A 16229-nucleotide genomic window follows, 5' to 3' on the forward strand; every position below is an offset into this window, starting at 1 on the left:
AAAATGAATCCTAAACGGAAATGTCGATATTAGCATTGCAGAAGCAACAGCAACTAAAACTTTAGCAATAGCGCCAACAACAAATGCAACATGGCTAACAAGAGACGACGGCGACAGTTAGCGACACAGTCGCACAGTTTCCCAGTTGCGTTTACAGTTTACACACATGGAGCTGAAGGTTCACTGACCACACCACCCTAGCGATGGCATCGTGAGGCGGGGAAACTATGGTATAATATTCCAAAAATATAGGATTTTTATTTAATAAATAAAAGGCTTAAAATGTATAATATTCCTCTTAAAGAAGCCTTTTTTTATAATTTAAAATCCTTCAGAATTAAAAAGAAGGGAACCCAGATACCCTTGAGACAAAATCCGGAGCCTCTCCAGCTTTTATTCCTTTATTAATACCCACTAGAGTTTCGGGCCGATAACCTCCACTATTTTTTGATACAATATGCATGGCCAGTCCGCAGCACTCACGTTTGCATCTCCCGGCGAGGCCAAGCAGCCAAGAAAAAAGAAAAAGCGGGAAAAAGCGAAACAAATGGGGAAAAGTGCGCCATATTGACCAAACGAGTGCAGCATGCAGCATTTCGAAAGCATTTCAATGAGACATGGGGGTGTACTGAAGGCAAAAGGGGAATGGTGTTGGCATGGGGGGCATGGGGCATGGAGCTGGGCTGCCTATCCGTTTTGTTTTAGCCAAAGTGCGCGAGCTGTGTTGACAAACGCCAGTGGTTAGCATCTGTGAGTGTGTGTGAGTGTTGGAGTCCATATCTGCAGCTGTATTTGTGCATCTGCATGTGTGTGTGTGTGTGTTGGCAATTCAAAATGGCATGCACTTCACTAAAAACTGCGCATTTCCGGTCAAAATGACGACGACGACAACAAGAGTGAGAGGCAAGTAGAGAGAGAGAGAGAGAGAGCGGGAAAAGCGATGGCTGCTGACAGAGCCAGCCGCATGTTTGTGTGTGTGTTCCTTAGGCTATCACTGTGTGTGTGTCAGTGTGCGTATCCATATCTGTGTGTGTGGGAAAAACTTTTTTACAGCTTTAATAGTTCCACTTGGCAGTTTTGCGTCCCAAAAGTTTTTGCAACTCCCTCTTCCCCCCTCGCCCTTTGTCCCTCTGCAGCAAAGTGCGTCATAAATGTGTGTAATAAAATATTTACTTTCTTTTAGAGCGGGCGGTCGCAAGAGGGACAGAGGAAGCAGGACACTAAACCATGTCTTTCGAGGGCACGACCATATATTAGCCAAATCACATTCCCCCAGAAAAGCCCGCCCCCTGGAAGTCTACTCCCCCGCTGCCCTATTGCCAAATTGAAAAGCAAATGAAATTCAATTTTTAAGTCCTGTCTGCGCTCAGGAAAACTCTAAACATTTACCCACATCAAAACAGCATTTTTCCCTTAACCTTTCCCCTTCTTTCACTTTTTATGTTTTCCGTATTTTTTTTGCGCAATTGTTTACTTTGTTTACCCGGAAGAATTGTCCTTCTATTTTTGCGGCGTCTAGAAAACTTCATGTTGGGTCTGACATGACGATTGCCAGCCTTCGCTCATTGTTCCGCTTTTGGGGTTAGCTTTTCCCCATTTTCCGAATGCATGTCAATGGCAGTAGCCAGCCACCAGACTCGCCCTTGCATAACCCTGAATATTTGCCCGTCAACTTGGCTTACTGGCGAGGCTTAACGCGTTGGTCCAACCCTGCAACCTCCTACCTCCAAAACCCCAAAGAAGAAAGTTTCGTAGAAGGGGTTGGTCTACCCTTAATGCGTAGATGTCGCTTACAGACTTGTTTTTAGCTTGTTTCTCCTGGGAGGTGATTCCACCTGAAGGATTTTCGTCCTGATTGTCTGCAACATTTCGTTTGCCTTATCAGGATAATTGGCTGTTACAGTTGATGCCTGGCTGGATTCAACAAAAAGTATACTATTTCACTGGAAGCAAGTGAGCTTAAAGTGGATAAATAGAAATATAATTGAAAATATTCAAAATCCTCTGGAGAAATAGCAAAAGGAAGAGCTACTCTAAAGTTGTAGTAGATTTGAAAAAAAAGTATCATACATAGAAACTTCATCTGAAAGCATCAGAATTAATAACGTATGGGGAGCTCGTTTGATAAACTGAGAAAACAAAAGAAATCCGCTTATGGAATTCCATTGCATCAATTAGAAATGTTCTGAAACCACACGAGGTATACTACAACCACCCGCAAATCCAGACAAATAGCATCTGTAGAAAGGTGCAGCGTGAGCTTTACAAAAATCCGGAACAAAATCAGCCAGGGGTGGCTTAACTATTCGCATATCCTTTTGCCTCGTCCTTGGCAAAAATCAACAGCACCCATGGGTCGGTGTACAATGAGGAAGCCTATTAAAAACAACTTGTGCAGTTTGCGGCTTCGCATGTTTTTTGGGGAACAGAAAATGAAAGAAAAAATACAAAAATGAAAAGGGGAAAACGCATAACGCAAACATTTTCCTGAAAATCCAAATACAACATAGCCAAAAGCTGGGAAACTCACAGAGTACAGCGCAGTGCGGAGCAGAGAAAAATTGCAGCATAATTGTTGCCCAAGCATTTTATTGTTTGGTTATGGAAAAGTTTTTTTTTGTTTCGTTATCCAACCCCCCACCCGGTTTTCCGAGGAAAACTCTAGAGTTTTCCACTTCAGACTCGGAAGGTGGAGAGAGTGGGTGGCGCGAAAGTACTTCTATTGATAAGCGCAAGTTATGATTGACTTTTAATTGAAAATAAATGAACCCCGCTGTTTTGGTTTAATGGTTACGAAACGAACCAGAAAACTGTAAGGGAAGCAACCTCGGAAAATAGCATTATGTACGCAGGAAAAGTTCCGGAAAAAATAGCAAAAAAATAGAGTGGAACTATAAAGTTATTGGGAAGAGCTGTGAAGCCTGTAAAGCTTCTATATGAAGGTAGGTGGACCATCTTTAATCTCCATAAATATTCTTGGAACTTATTTTTATTATTCTATTATTTTAAATGGAAAATAAACATAATTCCATGAAGATAATTTGCAGACGCATTTCTTCTTCTCAGAATTATGTCTAAGCCATATAATGACCTGCCGCACATGACAGGGGATAGGGGGCAGGAGCCAGGCAGCTCCCTAAGTTCCGACTACTTCCCGCCCATTTTTTTCATTCACAGATAGACACAATCAAAAGCGCGTATCTATGACAAGTTCAATATTATAATTTGTTTACGAACTTTCTCCGCCACAAAATGGGACTGGCACAGAATAAAATAAAAAAAAAATGAGAAAGCGTAAGAAACGATAAGCAGATATGGCGAGCCTCCTTATATACAATACAATATAGAGGCAGTAGAAAGGACAACAGCAATAACCGAAGGAGAAAGGCACCAAACACAACCCCGCAACGAAACTCAATTTTCATGAAATAAAATCAAATTTAAATAATACAATACGATTGCGAGGCGGTGGGGTTGGCTGTGCTTGTGGGCTTGGTGTTTCTGGTGGCCAGAGGAAGACCCAGACACCAGCAAGGATAACAAGGGCAAGAACAACAAATACAAGAAAAACAGAAGAAGCAGCCGTGAGCGCGACAAGAGCAACAAGGACATCATCAAGTGTATCGCTGCTTATTTATCTTTATCGCAATTCGTTTGTCTCCCCCACCACCCCACCACCCACTGCCCAGCCGGAATCTCGCCGACGTCTTAGTCCTGGTCTTGGTTTTCGTCCTTTTTATCCTGCTGGCTGCTGGCAGGCATACTCTTTTGATGCGGGTTGCTTAGCAGGGGTTACAATTTGTGAAAAGTGGAGAGGCATGCCATGGGGCATGGGCATGGGAGTCAAAGACGACATCAATATTATTGCCATAAGTTTCATATTTGCAGCTTTAGATGCCGTTTAAAATTTCGCTTTCTACGTTTTCTCCGATGCCAAGGATTGCCAGGACATAATACGAAGACCGAAACGCAAAAGGGAAGAACGAAAGGACTCAATGGGAAATGGAAAAAGGAATGGGAATCTAGGAATTCTGGGCACACAGTTTGTTTTTCATTTCGACGCTGTGGCTTCTATGGATTCGTTTGCCTTTGCTCGTGGCTCGTGGCTTTCCCTCAATTTTTCCATTTCCCATTTTTTCCCCATGTATTACTTCGCATAATTTTTTATTGATTTATTTGGTTTATAGCCCCCCGCCGACCTAGCCACCCATCCGCCTCCTGATGAAATGGAAAAATGTTTGCGGAATTACGTGCATGCGGATGTGGATGGTACCCAGTAACCAGTATATGGAGCTCTCTCTTTTCCAAAGGAGAATCAAATGTAGACAAGTGAAAATTTGAAACGATTTACGCGCAATTTACGGAAATTGCAGCAGGGCATATCAAATTGACAGCCACGGGTGGTGGTGGGAGGGCGGCGAAATTTAAACAAGCGGGCTATAACGACAGGTATGGGTCGATATAATAAAAAATCCAACGACGCGATGTAAAAAATGTTTCTGCAAAACTAATACCAAACGAAATGACTACGAAATGTCAACGTCAATGACGAAAATTGAAATGATATTTCCATTAAAAAGTACTTACAGAACGGATGAGGACTCAACGAAGATTCCGGGCCATGAAAGCAGATAGCTTTCAAATTTCGAAGACAATTGTGGGGCAGAGAGACAAAAGGAAGTAAAGTGGCTTAATTCAAATTTTTTATTATGCCATGTTGGCAAGGAAACATATACTATGTATGTACATTGGTTTGGTTTTTCCTTTCACACCTTGGATTCAAAACTTGCTCTACCCATAAGCCATAACTGATATAAAGAAATGCAATTTCGGCACAATCCATTGTCGTTTCTGGCATTTCTAAATTGCTAAAAAATATCCAATTTCTGGAAAATAAAATGACTTTTGCAGAGTAGACTTTCTTTCTTCTAAAAATGCATGTCCTCTGCATCTTCTAGTCTTAAATGCCAGTATTTCTGTCATCAGAAGCAAGAGAAACAGGAAAGCGGGCACAAAAACAATTAAAATATAGCTCGTATTTTCGCTTTCATCGTTTAAATGGAGACGTCGAAGAGCTAGAAATGTCATTACTCCGGAGACATCCTTCCCGCCTCTCATTCCCTAATAACTTTCTTCATGCACTCTGACAATGGCCACGTTTCGGGTTTTGGGTTTTCATCTCTCCGCCATTGTCCCTGATATTTTCCCTTCGTTTATTTTTCGACTAGGGTTTCTCATATCAAAATTGGCTTACCACGCATAACCAGAGCCAGACCTTTCAGGGGTATGCCCTCCGCTCTTGGCCCGGCTCGGCCCGGCTCTGGCCCGGGGGCATTCTTTCAGCCGTTCTCCCCCAGCTCCCCCTGACATGCACTTGAGAACTCAAGTTGCTGTGATTATCCTGCAATTTTCACTGGATGGAAGGGGGATGTGGGGGCAATGACAATGACTGCGTTCTCCCGATGCTGGCCTGCGTTAGTACAGTGGAAAAAATTACTATCTACTTAGTCTTCATTAAAGTTTATTTAAAATAAAGCTAAGATCTATGACTTGATCTAGTTCTTGAGTTATATTTTTACTTTCTCTATATTTTATATATTTTCTCCAAGTGTAGGCGTTTTGGTTTCTTCCAGGTCCGTGTTGAGGCATTTGACGGCACGGTTACGTGTTGAGGCGTCGGCTTGCCATGATTATCGCCGACTTACGCTTCAATGCCTTCTTGCAGCATTTCCATGCCACTTGACTCCGATTCGGGGAAGGTATATTAGGCCAAGAAAGGTGTGTTTGCACTATTTGAGATTTTGTTACCAACAAGATTGAAACTATTTGAAGAATTCATTAGTGGAAGAACATACATAAGAGCTTTAAGATATTTAATAAATATTTTTTAAAATCCTTTAAAATCATTAATAACCTAGAAATTACCTATGTTTTTATACCGAACCGAACCAAGAGGTATCAACAGGTGCCAGCCGTTAGAAAACTCCTTGACTTTCGGTGGCAGGTAGACGGACTCCCCGAGCGTCTTTGACAGCGCGTCGCGTCCTTTTGTCTGCGCCGAGCTCCTTGGCTCCTGGCCCGCTGCGTTTGTGTCTGTGCATTCAATTTGAATGCATTCGGGCTAGGAGAGCCGTCCCTTGCCATCCCAAACCCATCCCCGAAACGTGTGTCTCGCTCACTTTGCTTAATTAACGCGGACACAGACAACCACACACACACCGCATAGACGCATAAAGGTCGAGCCGGGACTTTGACTTTGGATGCCTTTACCTTTACCTTTTGCTGCACGTTCCTGCTCACCTTTGCTGCCTTGCTGCTGTTGCCAATCATTGCTCCGCTTTCCGAAGAGGCTGTGCAATGACACTGACAATGGCAACACACCAAATAGACCAATAGACCAATAGACCACATCACAACTGTCGCATCACGTTTCGGAGTTGGTTTTCCCAGGCATCTTTAAAATATCTGCTGCATGTATTTTGGGCCACGTTTGTGCATTCTGTGAGTGTTTATTCAAGCCGAGTCTCGTATTTGGGTATTTGGGTTTTCCACAATGAATTTCCATTGAGAATGTATCGGGTGTGTGTGTGTTATGTATACTCTGGTTCATAATTTCGTTTGCATGTTAATTACCTTGATTATTGTACGACAGTCGTACGCACTGGACCCTAATACACCTGGGAAAATGCCTGGACAGAAGCCGAGAGTGAGTGACGGGCATTTGTTGTGAAAGATCTTGCGAGATGTGGAGTGGCAGCTGTGGAATGGATTTTGTGGTAGAATCCAAAATTATGCCCAGAAACGATGTAAATATTTCAGCAATTTTTGGCCAAAAACCAAAATCATGGCTAATTGTTTTCGACAACTTGATTGACCCAGGCAGGTCCTCTCGTCACTACTGGTCATATTTTAATTAGCCGGTAAGCTCAGCGACCTTTTACCTTTTTTAATGCGTTTTTTTCTCTGGCCCTGTCGAGGCTCCTTATCCAAGACATAAAATCTGCTCAGGTTCAAGAAAATTGGCCTGACCCCTGGCCCTGTGAGCCCTGGCCCAGCGAGAAAAACTCAATTAAAAGACGTCTCTTCGGAGAACCGTCTCTTCTGAGGGGGTGGAGCCGTGTAATTTTATTTATTTTGAACAATTTCGTAATCAAAGACAACCAGGCAAACAATCAACATTACTTTGTGGGCCAACGGCGGAATAAAAGTAAAATAGAAACATTAAATGGGTTCACACGATGGCAAAAAAATTGCGCCAAATTAATGAAAATGAAAAGCACAAAATGACAAAACGAAAGAAAAGTCAAATGAAATCCGAAGCGGACAAAGCGAAGCGAAATGCTGAAGAAATTAAAATTTCAAGCGCAAAAAATAAAAGCCAGAGAGTCAGGGCTCCAAACTGAAAACAAATTCCGGAAAGCGTAAAATTATTTGAATGCAAATGCAAATAAAAATGCAAAAAAAAAATAAAAGTAAGAGACCCTACAAAAAAAATAAAGAGGAAAAGAATTATAAGAATTAAATAAGTAATAAAGAAATCAGGAAAGTTAAGTTGAAATACAAAAATCATTTGCTTTCGGCTGGGGTCTGCCGCTAACAAAGTTTGCCACTTGTCAGATGTCCGACGTCAGTTGTCAGTAAATGTTTATGAGTTAATCAACTTGTAATGACCAAGAGCCGGACAAAATACGGACGGGCAGGGGGACAGACGGACACTTAAAGTGCGGGCATCTTGGGCGAAAAAAAGAAATGAGTGAAAAGGGGGCAGAGGGGAGATACGCGAAAGACGAAAGGCTGAAGTCGGTGGAAAACTCGGGCATTCAGAGAGCACAAACTGGAAGAAAAAATAAAACTTAATTAGCTTTCATTTAAAGGCAGACAAGAAGCGGACAGCACTCCGATTGCAGTGCGAGCACAAAAAGCCGGGCCCCAAAGTCCGGCTCTTCAGCTCTCCAGCTACCCAGGCTACCCAGCTTCCCAGCTTTTCGAGCTGCAAATGATGAAAAAACATCAACATCAACTGGAATGAGCGGACAAATAAACAAAAGTAAAAGTTTTTACCCACGTTTTCAGCGGAAATGCGCAATGCGAGTTGTTAGCACAAAAGTGTGGCAAAGACACAAGACAACCAAACCGGGCTCAAAGACGAAGCCGGCGCAGTATAAAATCTACAAGACCAGAGTACCAAAGTGCCAGCGCCAGGGGGCCAGGGAGCCAGAGGGGGGCGAAATGTCATCCAAAAGTTTTTGGCCCTAGCCATTTATGGAATTTGGAAAGTGCCAGGCCAAGCACAACCCACTACGTACAATCAACAATCCCGACCAGGACCTGTTCCGTACCATCTCCGCTCTATGCAAATGATGCGAAAAAAGCCAGCATTTGAAAAGTTTTCACTGGGCCACCATAGCGATATACATATTATATGTATGTGTGGTATCTAACCCTCTAAACGTTGGTTATAGTCTTCTAGAAAACTTTGGCGATATATTCAGTTTCTTGGAATCTTTGAGTTTTCAAATAAAACTAGAACAAGGAAACATAATATTTCCATTTTAAAGATTTTCTTCAGCAACTTGCTTTTGAAGTTTTTATAGAAAAAAATATATATTGATTTAAATTATTTTTAAAATAATCTGCATTGTACAAAAGCCATCATTTGTTTTCTTTTTTAAAATATTAAATTAATTTTGTCATTCAATTTTGTATAAAAAGTATACAATACACCTGTTTGAATATTAAACTCGTTTGTAAGCAAAAACGGATATTAAAATTCAATTTAAATTTCAAAGAAAAAATGCTTTTGAGTGTCATGTGGAAGTCATTGAAACCTGTATTAAAAATACCTACAAAAAAATAAATATATTTTAAAGCTTTTATAGAATAATATTTGTAATATTAAATACTTGTTTAAAATCCATGAAAATACGTAGCAAACCCCAACTTGAAACATTCCATAACCCTTACCGCAACCAACTCTCCTCCTTCATCGCCGAATCTGTTTAGGCCAAAATCCCTTAATGTGACTTCCTTGCCCCAATTAAGTGCTTGTCTGCTTTAATAACTGCGGCAAACTCTATGGGAACAACTGTTAACCCGAAAACTGTCAAGTTGAAATCATATCAAGCAATTTGCAAGCCAAACATCGTGTGCTTCCGTATCCTACTCCGAACCCAAATACACCACGACCCATCCGCCCACCTTAGTAGGCGACCCAATAAAACGTTGAGAAATTTGCAACAAGCGTCGACAATTTGCTCAGGTAACAACATTAAACAGTTAGCATAGTTGGCTGACAGTCGCCCAGGTATACTATATATACGTCTAACCCCGGACCACCCTCCAACAACTTGCCCACTTAAAGAGCTCCAAAGGTTTTTGACAACACAAAACACAACAATTACTTTTACGACGTTTCTGGGGGAGTCGAGTGGATAGGATAGAAGGAGTGAGCTCCAGAAGCAGGAGCAGGAGCCAAAGCGGAGCAGGAACTGGTGATATCCCTCTGTGTGCACACTAATTTCTACAAAAGATAATCAAGAGTGATAATTATTTTTGTTGGACTTGTTGGCGATGCGAACCGCAGCTAACTGCGAGCACCTGCTGTGTGAATTACTTGAGCGGCGACAATAAGTTGGCACCCGAAAAACAACCCACCCACCTGGTCACCCACCGGGCCACCCATCAGGCCGCCAGCCCACTTCCGCCACATAGTTGGGGTCTTTTTGGTGTCAGTTCTGCAGATGATAACATTTTGCCATAACGTTGACAACGGCCCGAGAGCAAAGCGTTTGCGTTTATTTTCGGTTAGCTGGAGCGGGGCTAGAGCCAAAAACTTTTGTAATTACATAAAATTTTTCAGAGGGTAAATAACTTTGAGCCATGAACGGAACTGGCTCCAACTGGCTGATAGCTGTTGGCTGTTAGGTGCTAGCTAGCTGCTAGCTACAGCGGCTACTGGGCACCTGCCAGTGGCTAGACCGATTTCCGTGGCTCTCAGTTGGGGTTGGGGTTCTTTGGTTTTTGGTTTATAGGGTTTTCAGGGGTTTTCGGGTCTCTACCCCCTCTCGGAGGGTCTGCAGAGATCGCGTGACCCCATAAAATGTTCACTAAGTGCGCCCGCACATTTTGATGTAATTAAAATTTCTGTTTATGTTTTTCCACCAGCTCTTCCAGCTCCAGCACTTCGGCCATGAAAAATTGAAATCTATTTAGACCCGAACTCGGAACTCGGCTTCTCGGGAAAAACAATGAAATTATTGAAATAAGCATTATGGTTTTTAATATGTGTGGGGGCATTATTCACGCTGTCGTTGATTTCTCAAGAATTTTGTCTGTTTATTGAAATTTTTGGAAGACTCCTATACTCTTGTGTTTACCCTGGTCATTGTTGACTTTGAATACGAGAGTTTGATAAGTATTTTAGCTTATTAAGACATTATTAATAGACTACTTACAACACTTTGCTTTAATTATTTTAAATAAAATCCTAAAGACTTAAGACTAGACGGCTTATTAGAAGTATAAATGTTCTTCCTAATATTATTTTTATGGAAAGGGTATTTCAACTTCCATATGTCTTCTCTCCACTATCTTATTAATAAGTCAAAATGCACTCCTGACTTCCAATGTAGACGAATTTTATTGCGCCCTCCCTCCAGAATTTGTTGACCTCCCCCACTACATACCCTCGTTCCACTGGCTCTACCCATCCCCGGACTAACTGACTATGGACTGTCTTCAATCATCAATCCACAACTGAGTCAGAGACAGTGTCTCAGTTGTTTGCGAAGAGCACGCGAGACGCGACAATTAAATTAAAAATAATTAAAAATTATGAAAATGGACAGGGCAAAGGAAAGGAACTCGAACTCGAATTTCAGTTCCATCTTCATTGCCGATGAATGTGCTTGTAGGGCCGATGACCCATTAAGGCCGCGCCCTCCGTTTTGTATGTCCTGACATTTTACATCGACGTGCCGACTGAGACTCGGAGACAGAGACTCACAAGTCAGTGGCGTTTAATGAGAATTTATTCTATGCAATTTGCTGCACAGCGAGGGGGGATTCATCGGCTTGGTTTGGTGGGTTGTGTTGGTGGGTTGGTGGGCTGCCGGGTTGGTCAGCAACTGCTCCGATTACACAGTCGCTTCGCTTGTCTCGTGTCAATCCAAATGTCTTTTTCCTTAATTAGAATTGCTTGCTGGCCAGAGATGGTGGAGAGAGAAAAGAAGGTATCATACACTGACAAATATTGCATACAATTTATTGAATTTCATTGCAAATGTGCTCTATTTTTCAAACCATACATTAGGTTTTGTTCTTATCTTTTGCTATATTACCACAAATTTTCTTCTAAGTGTATCGCATTTCCAAGCGGAAATAATTTTATGCATTGGCAGGCTAAACGAGAGGAGGGGCCTGGCAGGCCACTATGCGGACTGTGGGCGGTTGGCTCGGCTGCCCTTTGATGCTAAATGTCGCCAGTAAATTGTCGCCCCATGTGGCGTTGTTTTCTGCAATTAAATGGGCGTGGCACTTAGTTTTGCGGTTCCGTGTGTCGCCCTTTTCGCGCCGTCTCAACTTTGCGGTTCGGATCGGGAGTCGGAGTCAGAGTCGGAGTCGAAGTCGAAGTCCTCCGCCTGTTGATTTGATCTAATTGTTGCCGCCGTCATCGTCTACTGTGGCAGTTGCAGTTGCTTGACCGGCTCCCCGCATCGGCAACTCCAGAATATTACAATTCCAATTTCATTTCCAGTTCCATCTCCATCACCAGCTCCATCTCCACTTTCCTCAGACCCCAACTTTAGCATATTGATAGTAGGAGCTCTGATGTTTTGATGTGGTTCCGCAGCACGATTGCGGTAAACGTTTATAGTTACTGACTCTGGATGGAGGGTTTCTAGAAAGAAGCTACCAGCTACTCTGTGGAAGCACTTTGGCTACCGAGTGTCCTCGTTTACCTGAACCCTGTCACCCTCAACCCATTCGACAATATTGAAAAGTTGCATCAACTTATTTGGAGGACACAGGTCCTTCCTCACCAAAAAATACAAATTATTTTCTCTTTGGCAATCTGTGTGCCTTTGACAAACAAAACTTTCAGTTTCCAGTTCGGTAAACATGGCAATATATTTTAAAAATAAATATTCCTCAGATACATTAGAGTGTACTTTGGCATCAGAAAGTATTTATTAAACTGTGTTTGGTGTTTGGAAAATTAAAACTGTTTAATTTTTGTCTCTGGAATTTGGTATAAATTTTGAATCTTTAAATAAATGTCGGGCTTGGCCATATTTAACTTAATGAAGTTTATATGGTTTATTTGAAGCCATCGAGAGCACACAAGTGCAGCAGCACAACAACCACAGAAATTGCTGCCACATGCACATTTCAAATTAAACAAATGCATTGACATTTGAGTTATGGCCCCAGTCATTTGAAAGTTTTTAATTTGGCCTGCACCAGTGGCAACAACACAAAAAGCCGAACATAAATCAAACAACTGGCTGCCGTCGACGACGGATGGCAGCAATGGTCATAAGGAGAATCGAGCACAGAAGTGGACCAAGCATATCCAGAAATAATATTACCTTTTGTCCTGGTTGGGTGCTTTGCACCTCAGTGCCCCTCATTCCAGTGACAACCTGTGGCTGTGGCACCAAACCTCCGGAAACATTTGGTCAAGTGCTGCCCTTGCGTGTGTCGGTCGGTCTGTGCGTGTTTGGGCGGCGGCAGTAGGGTCAAGGGTTGTCAGAGGGGGCGTGGTCGGTTTAGAAACGTATTCCTCTGTTGACTCTGGTGCTACCGGTTCGTCGTTATTCAGCGTTATAAATTCGTTAACCACAGAAACAATTTGGTGTAATTATATTGCAATCCTCCCCTGAAAAGTTCCCCTAGTTGGGGAACAAAAGAGGGTATATTAGGATCTAGTTAAGGCCAGGATATTGAAAATTATATAGCACATGACAATAGGAGCTTTAATTGCTAGGGCTTAGGCCAAGCTAAGAGATGGATAATTACTTTAATGGGATTATGCATTGACATTTGTAGTTCAAGGCTTAGAATAATCAAAAGTCTAGATAAGAAATTTGAATAATTTAACATTTATGGTTAGAAGGTTAACAAGTCGTGATAATTGTGTGAGAAATCCTATAGTTTTTACAGATATTTTCAACCCCTTTAATCCTGTCCGACTGCGCCCTTGATAGCCTGCCGAGCAGGCTCATTACTTTATTTTGTTGCCAACCATACAGATGACTGTTGTTTTATTACATGTCCTATACATATTACGCATTCGAATAATATTTGTATTATTATTGCCGTCTGTATGGCCGTGTTGGCTGAAACACTTCTGTTTGTCCTTTGTTATTTATGTTCGGCATTAACTTGCCGACTCCTTCATCGCATCCTGATCAGCCTCTGCCAACGCCAAACCCCAAACTGTGCGACCAACAACTCTCATTGTCTGTTGCCTTAATACAACGAGAGCATTTTAATTAACCAGGCCGAAAGCAACATTTACATTTACATTCATTTGTGATGTGTATGTTTGAGTTTTTATACCCTTTCAGAGGGTATTATAATTTTGTCCAAAAGTGTGCAACGCAGTGAAGGAGACATCTCCGACCCTATAAAGTATATATATTCTTGATCAGGATCACCTCCTGAGTTGATATGAGCATGTCCGTCTGTCCGTCTGTCTGTTTCTACGCAAACTAGTCTCTCAGTTTTAAAGCTATCGTCTTGAAACTTTGCACACACCCTTCTTTCCTTTGCACGCAGTATATAAGTCGGAACGGCCGGGATCGGCCGACTATATCTTATAGCTGCCATATAACTGATTGATCGGAAACGGTATAACTTTGGTGTTTTTAGAGTTAGAGAGTTCAAATTTGACGTGAGAGCTATTTTTGGCAAAATAATACGACATGACAAATTTCATAAGGATCGGCCGACTATATCCTATAGCTGCCATATAACTGAACGATCGGAAATGACCAAACTTTCGTGTTTTTGAAGATAGAAAGCTGGAATTTAGTACAGATTCTATTTTTGGTCAGTTGATCCAACCTACCAAATTTCGTAAGGATCTGCTAACTATATCCGATGTTTGCGATATATATCCGGTTTTAGCTGCAAGGGTATATCAACTTCGGCTCCGCCCGAAGTTAACTTTCCTTTCTTGTTTTAATCTTGACTTCCAAGAAAATACATTAAGAACTGATTTATGATTCACAAGTCATGACCCTCTTCATTCGTATCACCACAATTCTCTAAATTATTTTAATGAAATGTTTTTTGATAAGCTTTTCATCAGAATTCTTAGAATTTTTAATTAACATGAAAATATATATTAAAATTTAAATATTTATTAAAATGTTATTACCAGTAGTCTTCTTCGCACATATAAGATTCGGGGATCAGTCAGTAGCGACTCTAGCTTACTGAAAGAATGTTGGGCTTGAGATTTTCGGTTCTGGCGATCTGCCTCACTCTGAGCCTGCAATGGATAGATCCTGTGGATTCTAAAGTCTGCGAGACGCATGACAAGAAAATAGGCAAATGCCGGCGTCCTAAAGATTGCCCGGCTCTTAGGCCTATTGTGCAAAAGCAGAAAAAAGGCATTCCCCTAACCGACGAGGAGCAAAGGTTTCAAAAAGCAGTTTTTAGATGTGAAGAGGTAACTAAAGCAAGGTGTGACTTAAAAAATACAGAGTCTAACTCAAGTCTTCTCCTAGAGAAAATCTTTTTGCTGTGAGGATCCATTTAATGCTGAAGGAGTAGACTTGCTGAAAGAAAATGATGAAATATGTGGTATTTTCTCAGACGCTAAGGTTTCAAACGGTGGCAATGTTAGACTGGGATCTAGGCCGTGGGCGGCCATACTCGAGTATAATACGACACAGCCTTTTAGGGCACGGTTTAAATGTGGCGGCACTCTGATTACTTCGAGTAAGTTCTGTAAAACATTGATCCTATGTCACTTTATTTTATTTTTTTGTTTGACAGAATTTGTCTTGACGGCTGCGCACTGTATCAATAAGACTACCCTGTAAGTAAAGGAGCTCAACCCAAGACAAAACATACCTACTTATAAAATACCCTTTTTTCCAGGGTATCTGTCCGTCTGGGAGAACATGATCTTAGTAAGGACGAGGACTGCTTAAGCTTTGACGATGAGCCAGTGTGTCTGGATAAACCCCTGGACGTTCCAGTCGACAAGAGTTTTGTCCACGAGGGATATGAACGTTTTAGAGCTGTGAACGATATTGCATTAATCCGCCTAAAATACCCAGTCCAGTTTACCGATTGGATACGACCCATATGTCTGCCGATAACAAAAGATCTTCAGTTTGAGAGTCAAACCAACATACCGATGGAGGTTGTCGGCTGGGGCATAACAGAAGAAGAAAAGCTCTCAGACGTCCCTAAGAAAGCTTTCATCAATCGGGTGAACTTAGCCGAGTGCAACATCTTAAATCCAATGAGCACAAAACTCTGCGCCAGTGGCTTGGGGAAAGATAGCTGCAGGGGTGACTCCGGAGGACCACTGAACTATCCCACTTTATACAATGGCAAACAGCGCTGGGTGCAGGCTGGAATCGTGAGTTACGGATATCACAAATGTGGCGAAGATCCGTATGCGGTCTATACTGATGTGGCTGAATATATGGGTTGGATAACCGAAACCATTGCGCAAAACGAATAGCCTCTCTAATCGAAATTCAAAATTTAAAGCATATGGAAATAAATCATTAAAAATAATATTAACTGCTATTATTCTTAATAACACATCCTTCTTTTCCATGCACTTAGTATATACATATAGAATTCGAAACGGCCGGGATCGTCAGACTATATTCTGCCATGTAACTGATTTATCGCATCTTAGCGAATTATATTTAATACAATTATTAAAATATTTGTAGCGTTCCGTTAGAGACCATTAATTTTCGTTTTCTGTTTGTAGCGTTTTTTTAATCTTTTATGACCCTAACACTGACCCTGACACTTGCAACCTTTTATCAACGACTCCCGATGTGGCTTCCCGAAAATATTTCAGTGCTGCCAATTCAGCTTTGCACATTTTATACCATTGCAGAGGGTATTATAGTTTTGGTCAAAAGTGTGCAACGCAGTAAAGGAGAAACCTCCGTCCCTATGAAGTACATATGTATATTCTTGATCAAGATGACCTCCTCAGTTGATATGAGGATGTCCGTCTTTCT

At 41.7% G+C, this 16229-nt stretch overlaps 1 protein-coding gene and 1 long non-coding RNA gene across 2 annotated transcripts; one reads left to right on the forward strand and one right to left on the reverse strand.

The window, feature by feature from the left end:
- Positions 1 to 5941: 5941 nt before the first annotated feature.
- On the reverse strand, positions 5942 to 7316 carry LOC138926081 (uncharacterized). Its single transcript, XR_011442424.1, has 2 exons — positions 6942 to 7316; positions 5942 to 6757 (listed from the first exon to the last, which is right to left on the reverse strand). It is a non-coding gene; the product is annotated as an uncharacterized lncRNA (long non-coding RNA).
- A 7136-nt stretch (positions 7317 to 14452) lies between these two features.
- LOC108132826 (serine protease grass-like) lies at positions 14453 to 15741 on the forward strand. The gene is made up of 4 exons (XM_017252389.3): positions 14453 to 14680; positions 14739 to 14952; positions 15010 to 15052; positions 15115 to 15741. Exons 1-4 carry the CDS (start codon positions 14453 to 14455, stop codon positions 15707 to 15709), a joined length of 1080 nt encoding a protein of 359 aa, XP_017107878.2. The 3' UTR covers positions 15710 to 15741.
- Positions 15742 to 16229: the final 488 nt, after the last annotated feature.

This window comes from Drosophila bipectinata, chromosome 2R (assembly GCF_030179905.1).
Source record: "Drosophila bipectinata strain 14024-0381.07 chromosome 2R, DbipHiC1v2, whole genome shotgun sequence".
In the NCBI taxonomy this organism is placed as follows: Eukaryota; Metazoa; Arthropoda; class Insecta; order Diptera; family Drosophilidae; genus Drosophila; species Drosophila bipectinata.